General features: G+C 49.1%; 1 protein-coding gene across 1 annotated transcript in view; it reads left to right on the forward strand.

Annotated features, from left to right (window-relative positions):
* The window catches only part of LOC144948798 (beta-arrestin-1-like), a 32,445-nt gene extending 18,793 nt beyond the window's left edge, over positions 1–13,652 (forward strand). The window contains exons 9-16 of the mRNA XM_078878447.1: positions 39–174; positions 491–575; positions 2,796–2,868; positions 3,733–3,873; positions 4,499–4,582; positions 7,234–7,257; positions 8,581–8,640; positions 12,368–13,652. Coding sequence (XP_078734573.1) covers positions 39–174; positions 491–575; positions 2,796–2,868; positions 3,733–3,873; positions 4,499–4,582; positions 7,234–7,257; positions 8,581–8,640; positions 12,368–12,461 — 697 coding nt within the window. The 3' untranslated portion in view covers positions 12,462–13,652. The remainder of the gene's footprint in view (positions 1–38; positions 175–490; positions 576–2,795; positions 2,869–3,732; positions 3,874–4,498; positions 4,583–7,233; positions 7,258–8,580; positions 8,641–12,367) is intronic.
* Positions 13,653–14,350: the final 698 nt, after the last annotated feature.

Genomic DNA, 14,350 nt, shown 5'->3' on the forward strand with positions numbered 1-14,350 from the left:
TTTAAATCGAAACTTTATCTTTACCTGTTTTCGGCCAGGAACTCCGTGCGATTGCTGATCCGCAAGGTGCAGTTCGCTCCCGAGCGCTCCGTGCCTCCGCCCAGGGCGGAGACGACGCGCCAGTTCCTCATGTCGGACAAGCCGCTCCAGCTGGAGGCCTCCCTCAACAAGGAGGTGAGTGGAGCACCCCCCCACCACCCCCACATCCCCGCCCACACCCCCTCCACACCCCCCCCCCACACGCCCCTCCCCCGACACACACAGGATAAAGACAAAGATCCTCCGTGTAGCCTGTGAGATTGTAGGGGGCAAGTGCTGTTAGCGAGCACCCATCAAGGCCGGCACAGCACACGAGGGGGTGGGTGGCCAGCACCACGCCCGGCCGACTTTGTCCCCCCAGTGGCGATGTTCACACACCACACCACTTACTAGGGGGTGGTGGTGGGGTGGTCGCTAACGGCGGTGACCGCTGTGGTTTTGCTTCTTCCAGCTCTACTACCACGGCGAGCCCATCGAGGTGACGGTGAACATCAACAACGACTCGAGCAAGCACGTGAAGAAGGTGCGGCTATCGGGTGAGTTGGCGCTTCGGTCTGCTCCACCCGCGAGACGGAGGAGAGAGTGAGAGAGTGCTCGCGATACGGGCACAGAATCTGTATTTATCCATAATACATCCATATCTTCTTGGTTCTTTCGGTAAAGTCACGTAGAAGGGAAGTAATAAAATAATAAAAATAAAACATAATAAAATAATTCTCACGACGTTTCGGCCACAACGCAAGCAGCCGTCCTCAGGTGAAGAATGAAACACCACCAAGCTTGGAGCGTATATTTAAGCTGGGTTGGAGGGGGGGGGGGTGGGAAGAAGAGCGCCTTGACAAAATAATTTGCATATCAAGAGGAATTTCGCATATTTATGAGAAATGCGTAGGAGGTGGGCGGGGGGGGGTTTGAAAGTCATATTATGTTTCATTATTTTATTACTTCCCTTCTACGTGACTTTACCGAAAGAACCAAGAAGATGAATCCCTGCAGTCACGAAAGCTTTACATCGAAAAGAAAAAAAATACATCCATAATTCAGGTTTTTTGTGGGCAGGATGGGGATGGTTTCATCAGGCGATAGCCAGATTTGTGGAGAAGTCCACCTGTTTTTTTAGGAATCCGAGGAGCTATGAAGCTCTTTAGATCGCGTAAATAAAAAATATAAATGCGTCGTTTAACCCGCCACCACCCGGCACAGCCAATTCGTAAAGTTTGTCACGTAAACAGAACATGCCAATTCGTTACTGGTACAACACTCCGGTTGTGTGTTGGAGAGCCAAGCCACAACATTTACAATCTGAGCTACGACGTTTCGCCAGTAATTACAACCGGCTTCATCAGGCGACAGCCAGATTTGTGGAGAAGTCCACCCTGGTTTTTTTGTATTCTGGAGGAATCCGAGGAGCTATACAGTTCTTTTTCCACAGATGTCCAGTCGGGGTACGGGGTAAGAGCGTGACAACAACAAACGATTACACAAAAAAAACACGATAAGAGTGTAAAGTCCAAGAAAGGTAAACAAATCGCCCAAACACAAACACATTAAACTAAACCATCCCCATCCCACCAGACAAAGCCCACTGAGGCATTGACTTATTTTTCAAAAGCGACCTGGCCACGGAGGGCAGAGGAGCGACGCTCACAACAACGAGCGGAGCGCCGGGTGGCTAAAACACAGCAAGTTGGCACAGTAGGGGGCACAGGTGGTGCATCGGCCACTCATCTCGGTCAGTCGACCCGTGGCACCTGCTGGGTCTGTCCAGTGGACCTCCTGCCAGCGGGCGTTCTACACCTCACGTGGCCTTAAGGTGCACATAGCCTGGCACGAGCGCAATGGTGAAGTCACCGCCACTTGGTGGTGCATGGCGGTTGTTGTTGTTGTTGTTGTGCCGTCGGATATGGGGAGCGGTGGTGCAGCGGTTAGCGCGCTGTGCTACTAACCAGCCTACGACCCGAGTTCGACTCCCGAATCCCCCAGCACCACCAACACCAGTGACGATTATCTGAACCGGTTCTGGGCCACCCCTACGTCGACTCGGCCCTCAAACTAGTGTACCCGGTGCGATGTGTAAACATCGACCGCTGGGGAGACAAAGGCGGCCGGGCGTGGCGCTGGCCACGCCACCCAATCACCACGAATATCTGAACCGGTCCCTGGGCCTTTCCCTAAGGTCGACTCAGCCTAAAATGAGCACAGTACCGCGTGCTGTGTGTAAACATCAGCAAAGGCGGCCGGGTGGTGGCTTGGTGTTGTCCCACACCGCTGCCTCGCATGCCGTTTCAAGGCCTTCGTAGGGCGCTACTCGCTTACAGCACTTGCCCCCCCCCCCACCCACGCCTACAGCGAGAGACTATCCGGGTGACCTTTATTTTTAAATGCTTTATATTAAGTTCACTTGCTTGCTTCCTTGCTTGCGCGCTTACGACCGTGCAAATCTTTCGGTCGTTTTTTAACCCACTTCCCGTGACCCAATCGAGCTGATATTTTGCACACAGACTCGTTGTGCGTGACAATTTGTTTTCGTGAAAATTTTTTCCAAAATGTTACACTTTTTAGGAAAAAAATAATTATATTTAATTACCAATTGCTTAATGGTGGCAGGCAATCATCTGACCCATAGGTGGCAGCCATCTCAAGCCAGAGGACGAGAGGACTCTAGCCGCCACGCATATAAAGGATTTATAGTGAAAAACTTTGTTTTTACAGGTTAATTTTTTTGTGTGTGCGTGCGTGCGTCTCTGCTGCTGCAGTGGAGCAGATCACAGATGTCGTCTTGTACTCCCAGGACAAGTACGCAAAGAGTGTCTGCGTGGAGGAGCCCACGTGAGTACGACACTTAATCCCCCACCCCGCTCCCGCCATCGAGTGTGCAGGCGGTGCAACTGCGTCCCGTGATGACCCGCGATGACCCGTGGTCCAACTCTCACGAGGCGGATCGGAAACTGCGTGAAGCATCGTCGGGATGGGGTTCCAGGAAGTCAGAACCATTCAGATTCGGGAGAATCGCGATCGACTGAACGCTTGGGGCGCGTGGGCGATTAGGGAATCAGGATACATATTCTTAGGTTTTTTCGGTAAAGTCACGTAGGTAAAACATTAAAATTAATAAAAGTAAAATAAAAATAACGACGTTTCGGAGGCAACACAAGCTTCCGTCTTCAGGTGGAACAGTCACAGCACGATAGCTGTATCAAGTGAGAGAAATTCCAAGAAAACCGTATTTGTATATATCAGAGGTGGGACAAAGTCATTGTTATGCAAGTCCAAGTCGAGTCGCAAGTCATCAAATTCATGACTCGAGTCTGACTCGAGTCCAAGTCACATGACTCGAGTCCACACCTCTGGTATATATACTGGTTGAGGGTGGGAGGAGCCAAGGTAGGCCCTGAATATTATTTTGTGAGGTTCGGTTCGGCTGAAGCACGCTGTTAGGAATAAGCCTTTGTTGTGTAAACTAGGCTTCCAATCTAGAAGGAATCAGGATATTTGTTCATGCCGCCGAAATCCGATGAGCTGTAAAGCTCACCACCGCCGGCGGATTCCAGATGTCCAATATTATTGATCTGTCGCTGTGTCGATTGGTCAGAAGGTTACGCAGCGGCCTCGAAAACCATCCCTTAATTACGAATGGCAACATCGAACTGCGACGTCATTGAATACCCCGTCCCCTCCTCCCTCGCGCGGCAGGGACACGGTGGGGCCGGCTAGCACCTACTCCAAGGTGTACAGCATCGTGCCCACGATGGGCATGAACGTTCGAGAGAAGAGAGGAGTGGCGCTCGATGGGAAACTGAAACACGAGGACACCAACCTCGCCTCCACCACCATGTGAGCGCCCCCTACCAACATCAACACCACCACCCAACCGCCACCACCACCACCACCCAACCCCCACCACCACCAGCATCCCACCATCACCCCATTACCACCACAACCACCAACCACCACCCTACCACCCCACCCCACCACTCCACCACCACCCCATTACCACCACCACCACCACCACCCAACCCCCACCACCACCAACCACCACCCTACCACCATCACCACCAATACCACCCCACCACCACCACCCCACCACCACCACCACCCCACCACCACACCACCCCCACCACCACCCCACCAACCCCACCACCACCCACCAACCCCACCACCACCCACCACCACCACCACCACCCCACCAACCCCACCACCACCCACCAACCCCACCACCACCCACCACCACCACCACCCCACCAACCCCACCACCACCCACCAACCCCACCACCACCCACCACCCAACCACCCCCACCACCACCCACCACCACCACCACCCCACCACCACCAAAGAGCGGGAATATTCCGTTTTGCTGAACGCACAAAAGGCCGAGCGCGCATATGAATTGAACCCCCCTTCCCTTCCTCCTTCCCCTCCTCCCCTCTAAACCCCTGGGGCTCGGGGTGCGTGGCCCAGGTTGGTGGAGGGCATGGACAAGGAGATGATGGGCATGCTTGTCAGCTACCAGATCCGAGTGATGCTCACCGTGGGACGAGGAGGGTACGGCACATGCAGCACTGACTCGGCACGCGTTCACGCGCTTCAACATCCATGTGGAACCGGTTTTGTTGTTGCTGTATCAGAATCAGAATGTGTGTTTATTGCTGGGGGAATCCGATGAGATATGGAGCTCATTTTCTTATAGATTTCCAGTCGCGGCACGAGGTAAGAACGTTACCACAACGAACACGATCTTCTTGGTTCTTTCGGTAAAGTCGAGTAGAAGGGAAATAATAAAATAAAGGGAAATAATAATAATAAAATTAATTTCGATTTAAAACTTTCGTGGCTGCAGGGATTCATCTTCTTGGTTTTTTCGGTAAAGTCACGTAGAAGGGAAATAATAAAATAATAAAAAATTTTACAAAATAAAATAATTCTCACGACGTTTCGGCCACAACGCAAGCAGCCGTCCTCAGGTGAAGACCAGGTCTTACAAGGACAGACCTGGTCTTCACCTGAGGACGGCTGCTTGCGTTGTGGCCGAAACGTTGTTGTGGCCGAAACGTCGTGAGAATTATTTTATTATGTTTTATTTTTTATTATTTTATTATTTCCCTTCTACGTGACTTTACCGAAAGAACCAAGAAGAAGACTAAAATAATTAAATAATAAAAACAAGCCATTGCGAAAAAAAATATTATAATAATATAATACAATAACCTAATAAAATTTATTATATTTTATTCTTATTATTTTCCTTCTACGTGACTTTACCGAAAGAACCAAGAAGATGAATTTATTTTGTTTCATACCTACGTGACTTTACCGAAAGAACCAAGAAGATGAATTTATTTTGTTTTATACCTACGTGACTTTACCGTAAGTACCAAAGGGCATCGCCATCCCACCAGGCAAAAGCCCACTGAGGTTTTCACTTGTTATTTCAGGAGCGACTTGGCCACAAACGATCGCTCAAAGAGAGTGGGCCCCATCATTTGGACATCCACAGCGCCGAAATAAATGTGAATAATTTACACTAGGAGATCTCTTTTACCAGTGGCAAAATATAGTAGTAGGTTTTTACCCTTTTAAACTGGTACAAAACTGACACCTTTATTCAAGGCATCATGTTTGCAATAACCACAACACAAGTTGTCAAAAAAGCAAACAAAAAGAAGCAACTCTGATAATGATAATAATATGCACTGTCCTTGAAGTTGATTGGTCCACACCCGAGACGGCTTTCTTTAGAGCCTAGTCCCCATTGGTGTTGGACCAGATGACACCAAGGACAGTGCATATTATTATCATTATCAGAGTTGCTTCTTTTTGTTTGCTTTTTTGACTACTTGTGTTGTGGTTATTGCAAACATGATGCCTTGAATAAAGGTGTCAGTTTTGTACCAGTTTAAAAGGGTAAAACCCTACTACTAAATGTGAATAATCTTCGTGCAGTACCAGCACGTGACACGAGGGAGCAGCCCTTGGCGTCACGCGTTCTTCAATTCGCAAGTTGCCAAATCGATCTTGATTTGAAGCTTTCGTGACTTCAGGAATCCATATTCTCTGGTTCTTTCGGTAAAGTCACGTAGGTAGAAAATAATCACGACACCATTGGAACCTCCTTTGCCAGTATCAAAATATGATAGTTGTTTTTTTACCCTTTTATCTGGAAACAAAACTGACACCTTTTTTTACAAGGAGTCATGTTTGCATTGACCACAATACCTGCGGTCGGAATGCAAACAAAAAACACAACTCTGATAATGTATGCACTGTCCTTGTTGCCAGATGAAAGGGTAAAAAAACAACTAAGGGCAGTGCATACATTATCAGAGTTGTGTTTTTTTGTTTGCATTCCGACCGCAGGTATTGTGGTCAATGAAAAACATGACTCCTTGTAAAAAAAGGTGTCAGTTTTGTTGCCAGATGAAAGGGTAAAAAAACAACTAAGGGCAGTGCATACATTATCAGAGTTGTGTTTTTTTGTTTGCATTCCGACCGCAGGTATTGTGGTCAATGCAAACATGACTCCTTGTAAAAAAAGGTGTCAGTTGTGTTGCCAGATAAAAGGGTAAAAAAAAACAACTATCAATAATCACGACGTTTCGGGCGCAACACAAGCGTCCATCATCAGGTGGGTAAGCATGGTCTGCTGCTGAGGCAGACTGTTTAAAAAGGTTTGAAATGGGTGTAGCCCAAGGAACTCACGCCGTCTCGTAAATATTGAGTTTGGTCTTTTTTCTCCACGTTGCTTTTACCGCAATTCGGAATAAATGTCTCTCCACTTGCTATTTTGGTTTGTCGAGCCCTGCCCCAGAGAACAACACAACTGCTGCAGTACAAATTAGCCGGGGGGTCGTTCGCTGCGAGACGCTTCGCAAGCATGCGCTCATATTCTCAGGTTTTTTCGGTAAAGTCACGTAGGTAAAAACATTAAAATTAATGAAAGTAAAATAAAACAAAACAAAATAAAATTCACGACGTTTCGGAGGAATTTTATTTTGTTTTGTTTTATTTTACTTTCATTAATTTTAATGTTTTTACCTACGTGACTTTACCGAAAAAACCTGAGAATATGAATCATTGCAGTCACGAAAGCTTCAAATCTAGAAGCATGCGCTCACTGTTGCCGTGTTTAGCGTCGTGTGTGCTATTTGCCGCATTCTGATTTTAAATGTGATTTGCTTTTTTTGTTTCTTGTGCAGAATCTTGGGAGACCTGGCTGCCAGGTAAGGGCTAAAGCCACTTTTTGATTCGTCATTTCACCGATCGCCCCCTGTTTTATTTTTTTAAATAATAATTGAATACGTATTTTAAAAGAAAAGGTTTTCTTTTCGATTTAAAGCTTTCGTGACTGCAGGGATTCATCTTCTTGGTTCTTTCGGCAAAGTCACGTAGAAGGGAAATAAAAAAAAAAAAATAAAAATAAAACATAATAAAATAATTCTCACGACGTTTCGGCCACAACGCAAGCAGCCGTCCTCAGGTGAAGAACAGGTCTGTCGGAAAGACAGCGTCATTCAGAATTATTTTATTATGTTTTATTATTTTATTATTTTATTATTTCCCTTCTACGTGACTTTACCGAAAGAACCAAGAAGATGAAAAGGTTTGCTGGCTGGCTGGCGGGCGGGCGCGCAAAGTGCGCGGTGGTGACGTCACCGCGCAACACGTGCGCGATGACGTCACCCGCATCCCACAACGTTGGAGGCTGGTTTCGTGCGTGCCGATGATGTCACGCCCCCCCCCTCCACCCCCCTCCACCCACCCTCCATCCAGCAGCGGATCGATCATCGGCCATAATTGATCCACTGCTGGATGACGGCCTCCCCAAGCCGCCACCTGCGATGCTGTCAAAGTCTTGGGTGCCAATAATGTTTTGTCATGACGAGGATGATCAGTACGACATCTTGCGATGAAGTGATTCATAGCCCCTCGGATTCCCCCTGTCGAAACAAACATTCTGATTCTGATTCCGTCGAGCGATGAGTTCTTAGCGTCCTATCATACATTTATATAGCACCAAGAGTTGATCTCATCACTCTCTTCTTGGTTCTTTCGGTAAAGTCACGTAGAAGGATAATAATAAAATAAAAAACACATAATAAAATAATTCTCACAACGTTTCTGCCACAACGCAAGCAGCCGTCCTCAGGTGAAAACCAGGTCTGTCGAGGCGACGCTGAAGACGGCTGCTTGCGTTGTGGCCGAAACGTCGTGAGAATTATCTTATTATGTTTGTGTTTATTATTTTATTACTTCCCTTCTCCGTGACTTTACCGAAAGAACCAAGAAGATGAATCCCTGCAGTCACGAAAGCTTTAAATCGAAACTCACCACTCTCGTTCCCACCTTTGGCTGCCACTCTGACATTAGCCTTCACCTCCATCCATCACGCTGCCCTGACAAAGCCCCACTCGCGTGTTTCTTCTGTTGTCTTCTTTCTAACGGTCCATATTGTCACTTTGGCTACGACGCACAAGAGAGATACAAATCCATAGCACAATGGGGAGGGGGTGGGGGTGATGATTGCCCGTGGCGTGTTTCTCCAGTGAGGTGTTTGTAGACCTGCCCTTCACACTCATGCATCCCAAGCCAGTGGAAGGCAGTAAGTCACACGCTCGCACACGCACACACACGCACGCACACACACGCACACACACACACGCTCACACACACACGCACACACGCTCACACACACACGCATACGCGCGCACACACACGCACACACGCTCACACACACACACGCTCGCACACACGCTCGCACACACACGCACATACACACACACACGCACGCATGCACACACACAACAAAAACCGCCATTCGCCACTAAGTGGCGGTGACGTCCCCACGACGCTTGTGCCAGGCCATGTGCACATTGAGGCCACGTGAAGTGTCGAACGCCCGCTGGCAGGAGGTCACGGTGCAGACCCAGGTGCCACGGGTCGATTGACTGAGATGACCGAGATGACTGGCTGATGCACCACCTGTGCCCCCTACTGTGCCAACTTGCTGTGCGAGCGAAACGCACGCACACGCACACACACGCACACACGCACGCACTCACGCTCACACACACACACGCTCACACACACGCACACACACACGCACACACGCACACACGCTCACACACACACGCGCTCACACACACACACGCTCGCACACACACACGCATAGACACACACACACGCGCTCGCACACACACACGCATACACACACACACACGCTCGCACACACACACGCACAGACACACACACACGCTCGCACACACACACGCACAGACACACACACGCACACACACACGTACACGCAAAGATAAAGGTCCCGCCCACCCACCGTGTAGCCAACCAGATTGTTTGCACAAGTCCTGTTAGCGAGCGCCTATTAAGGATGGGCCGGCCAGCACCAAGCCTGGCCGCGTTTGTCTCCCCGTTGCAGAAGTGTACGAACCGCACCGAGTACCAATTGTTCAGGCTGAGGTCAAACTTGGGAAGATCTTTGCCGCCGATTCTTCCCGTGAGCGGGGATCGAACTCGGGCCACGAACTCCGCACACGCGCAATGACAAAGCTCCCCCGTGTAGCCACACCGACTGTTGCGGGTCAAGTGCAGTTTGTGAGCCACTATCGAGGCTTGCGCGGCACCCATATAGGCTGGCGTGACCAGCAGCACCCTCGGCCGCCTTTGTCTCCCCATTGTCTGATGAGTGTGTCTCGTCGTTTGAGGAATCTCTGCTGATGTTCCACGATTATTCCTTAACGCTGCTATTCTCTGTACCATTCTCTCTCTCTGTTGCAATCGGGAATCAAACCTTACAGTAAAGTAAGTTGCCACAATGTCACAAGTATTATATATATATGATTGTGTATCAATACATTACAATAATGGTTCACGATTACATTTGATGGTTGTGCCCTTCTCATTGGGGTTAAGGCTGCCACCGAGGAGTTCCGTTTCATGCCCACAGCACGCTGCAGTTGCACAATACGGGAACGGGCGGGCGGGGGGGCTATGCTGCTACGTGTGATACCCAATTTAGTATTTATTTTCATTAGACCTCCTTTTCCAGTACCAAAATATAATAATCGGGGTTTTCCCCTTTCTTAATCCTTTATATTAAGTTCGCTTGCTTGCTTAGGACCGTGCAAATCTTTCGGTCGTTTTTTAACCCACTTCCCGTGATCCAATCGAGCTGACATTTTGCACACAGACTCGTTGTGCGTGACAATTAATGGTCGTGACAATTTTTTTCCAAAATTTTACACGGTTTAGGGAATTTTTCTTAAATATTTAATTACCAATTGTTTAATGCTGCCAGACAATCATCTGACCCATAGGTGGCAGCCATCTCAAGCCAGAGGACGAGAGGACTCTAGCCGCCCCGATGCCACGCATATAAGGGATTTATAGTGAAAAACTTTGTTTTTACGGGTTAATTTTTTTATGGCAACAAAACTGAAACCTTTTTACAAGGATTCATGTCTGCATTAACCACAATACTTGCAGTCAAAATGCAAACAAAAAACATACTCTGATAATATATTGGCATTGTCCTTGAAACTGATTGGTCCACAACAAGAGACGGCTTTCTTTTGAGCCTCCACCCAATTGGTGCTCGACCAGAGGACGCCAAAAGGTGTACAGCTCAAAGACAATGTACAATCAAAGTAATGAGGGCTCGGGGTGAGCATCTACATCATTAGACCTCCTTTGCCAGTACCAAAATATAATAATAGGGCTTTTTAATAATTTTTAATAATAGGGAAAAAGGGGAAAAACCCTATTATTATGATGAGTATTCATTTACTTAGCAAATTCAGACCATGACACCGACGTACTTCAATGGCCTGCTCGTTTCGAGTGTAGTATTTCATTGCTGATGCAGCCGCAGTATTAACCGGGACAGTGTTGAGTCTATGGGCAGTGTTGAGTCTATGGGCAGTGTTGAGTCTATGGGTAGTGTTGAGTCTATGGGTAGTGTTGAGTCTATGGGTAGTGTTGAGTCTATGGGTAGTGTTGAGTCTATGGGTAGTGTTGAGTCTATGGGTAGTGTTGAGTCTATGGGCAGTGTTGAGTCTATGGGTAGTGTTGAGTCTATGGGTAGTGTTGAGTCTATGGGTAGTGCTGCGTCTATGGGCAGTGTTGAGTCTATGGGTAGTGTTGAGTCTATGGGTAGTGTTGAGTCTATGGGTAGTGTTGAGTCTATGGGTAGTGTTGAGTCTATGGGTAGTGTTGAGTCTATGGGTAGTGTTGAGTCTATGGGTAATGTTGAGTCTATGGGCAGTGTTGAGTCTATGGGCAGTGTTGAGTCTATGGGTAGTGGTGAGTCTATGGGCAGTGTTGAGTCTATGGGTAGTGTTGAGTCTATGGGCAGTGTTGAGTCTATGGGTAGTGTTGAGTCTATGGGCAGTGTTGAGTCTATGGGCAGTGTTGAGTCTATGGGCAGTGTTGAGTCTATGGGCAGTGTTAGTCTATGGGTAGTGTTGAGTCTATAGGTAGTGTTGAGTCTATGGGTAGTGTTGAGTCTATGGGTAGTGTTGAGTCTATGGGTAGTGTTGAGTCTATGGGCAGTGTTGAGTCTATGGGCAGTGTTGAGTCTATGGGTAGTGGTGAGTCTATGGGCAGTGTTGAGTCTATGGGTAGTGTTGAGTCTATGGGCAGTGTTGAGTCTATGGGTAGTGTTGAGTCTATGGGCAGTGTTGAGTCTATGGGCAGTGTTGAGTCTATGGGCAGTGTTGAGTCTATGGGCAGTGTTGAGTCTATGGGTAGTGTTGAGTCTATGGGTAGTGTTGAGTCTATGGGCAGTGTTGAGTCTATGGGTAGTGTTGAGTCTATGGGCAGTGTTAAGCCTATGGGCAGTGTTGAGTCTATGGGCAGTGTTGAGTCTATGGGCAGTGTTGAGTTTATGGGCAGTGTTGAGTCTATGGGCAGTGTTGAGTCTATGGGTAGTTTTGAGTCGATGGGTAGTGTTGAGTCTATGGGCAGTGTTGAGTCGAGAGGTAGTGCTGAGTCTATGGGTGTTGTTGAGTCTATGGGCAGTGTTGAGTCTATGGGCAGTGTTAGTCTATGAGTAATGTTGAGTCTATGGGCAGTGTTGAGTCTATGGGCAGTGTTTAGTCTATGGGCAGTGTTGAGTCTCCCTTCCACCACCCCCCCACGCCTCTATTTGAAAACATCCAAATATAGGACCACAGAGCTTGGATGGATACACTTCGTTACCGTGGGACTGGCTGCCTTTCTCGCTCGCCTGTGTAATGCCCACGCTCCATCAAAATCACTCGCTCGCTCGCTCTCTCTCTGTGAAAGTAGTTAACAAACTCCCCCCCTTATCGATTACAGAGAAGGCGACATCATCATCGAGGATTTTGCTCGCAACACCTGCGACGGCAAGAAAGAGGTGGAGGATGAGGAGGCGGCCGAGGCCGAGGGGTGACGTCACACACACCCCCCCCATCACGTGACACCCCCTCCACGTGCTTCGTCAGGAGGGAGTTGGGTTGCCCGTGTGTCGTCACAATCAAGCCAGCCGTCGATCATCATTATCCCTGGAGAAAAGTCAGCGTAAAGCAATCACGCGTATTGTTGTTGTTGTCATTAATTAGGAAGCTTAGATTGTATTATTATTCCGCTGGTGTACTAGGGAAGCCAAGCTGTGTGTGGTAGAGGGCGATGCTGCTGCTGCTGCTGTGTCTGATGTCGCCATTGATTAGCTAGCAGGTCAAGCTTTCAGCATTGGGGGTGTTATTGGTCAAAATCACGCAGACGCTGTGTGGAGAACCCGGAGGAAACCCGTGCAGCAGAACAGGGGGGGAGGTAGGGGAGGGAACTACAGACTACACAGATGATGCGCGTTAGTCGGGAGTTGAACCCAGGCCCTTCTGGCTTTTCAATTTCCTCCTGCTACCATGGCTACCGCTGCCGTCAGCTGCTTCACGTATCGAGATGCACGCCCGTGTTGAGGTGTGGGGCTGTAGCAGGCGGGTGGCCTCACCTCTGCCGTGTTTGTCCGTCAATCCTGCAGGTCACAGCTGGTCACTCACCTCGCAGACTCACTCACTCACACACAGACACTCACTCATCGGCTCACTCACTCAGCCACCATACTGCAAGTCACAATAACTCACAGAGTCACTCACTCACACACGGAAACTCACTCATCGGCTCACTCACTCAGCCACCATACTGCAAGTCACAATAACTCACAGACTCACTCACTCACACACGGACACTCACTCATCGATTCACCCAGCCAACACACTGCAAGTCACAATAACTCACAGAGTCACTCACTCACCCACTCACCCCTTAGTTCTGCAACTGTGATTACCAAAAAAAAAATGAAAGTACAGCATCGTACGTGGTATCATCCCAGTAACACGTGCTCCAACTCTCACTAAGACTGCGTCCCCGATGTCGCCGCTACGTGTGTGCGTGTGTTAGAGAGTCTTAGACCGCAGGGCGTGGACTCCCGCTGTAGCTACGTTACACTGTGGGTACAAATAAATGAATAAACACATTCCTGCGGAGGGAGCTGGTGGGAACGTTGGGTTGCTCGGTCAATGGCCAGGGTCAACGGCGGCGTGGTGTATTCCGCAAATATGGCCGACTGTGAGGGCGGGCACAAGCCGGCGTGAGTAGGTTAAACGTTGAGTTTTATAAGGGCACCACGGGGTGACCAGCCCCTCCCCACCCAGCCCCACACCTCCAACCCCCCACCCAGCCCCACCCTCCCCACCCAGCCCCTCCCCACCCTCCCCACCCTCCCCACCTAGCCCCTCCCCACCCAGCTCCTCCCCACCCAGCCCCTCCCCACCCTCCCCACCCAGCCCCTCCCCACCCAGCCCCTCCCCACCCTCCCCTCTCCACCCAGCCCCACCCTTCCCATTTCTGGATTCACGACGGACGGACGGACACAATAATCCCCTGTGGGTTGGTGGAACCAGGTGGTTCCTACCAGTAACAGTGGCGCTATAACAACTAATGATGTCGCTGTTAAGGGCTGGACTGTGGTCTGTGCGTGCAGTGGCTGATTTTTCTCAGGTACGTGCGCGTATTTCCCGATTTGTAACGCAGCGCTAACGTGGCGAAGAGCACGATTTCGCGAGTGGCTGTTATTCGTATCGGCTGGGGTTTACTACCAATTACAGGGATTCCTCTACTTACGAGCATTCGACTTACGAACTTTCAGAGATACGAACAAAGCTGGTCCGTATGTCCAGTTGCCTGTTTGGACCGAGAGCCGTAAGTGGTGGCATCTACATCTGAAGAACATTAAAAACCGGTGGCATCTACATCTCCAGGAGATTATGCAACTTTTTAAAG

Source organism: Lampetra fluviatilis, chromosome 51 (assembly GCF_964198595.1).
Source record: "Lampetra fluviatilis chromosome 51, kcLamFluv1.1, whole genome shotgun sequence".
Classification (NCBI taxonomy): Eukaryota; Metazoa; Chordata; class Hyperoartia; order Petromyzontiformes; family Petromyzontidae; genus Lampetra; species Lampetra fluviatilis.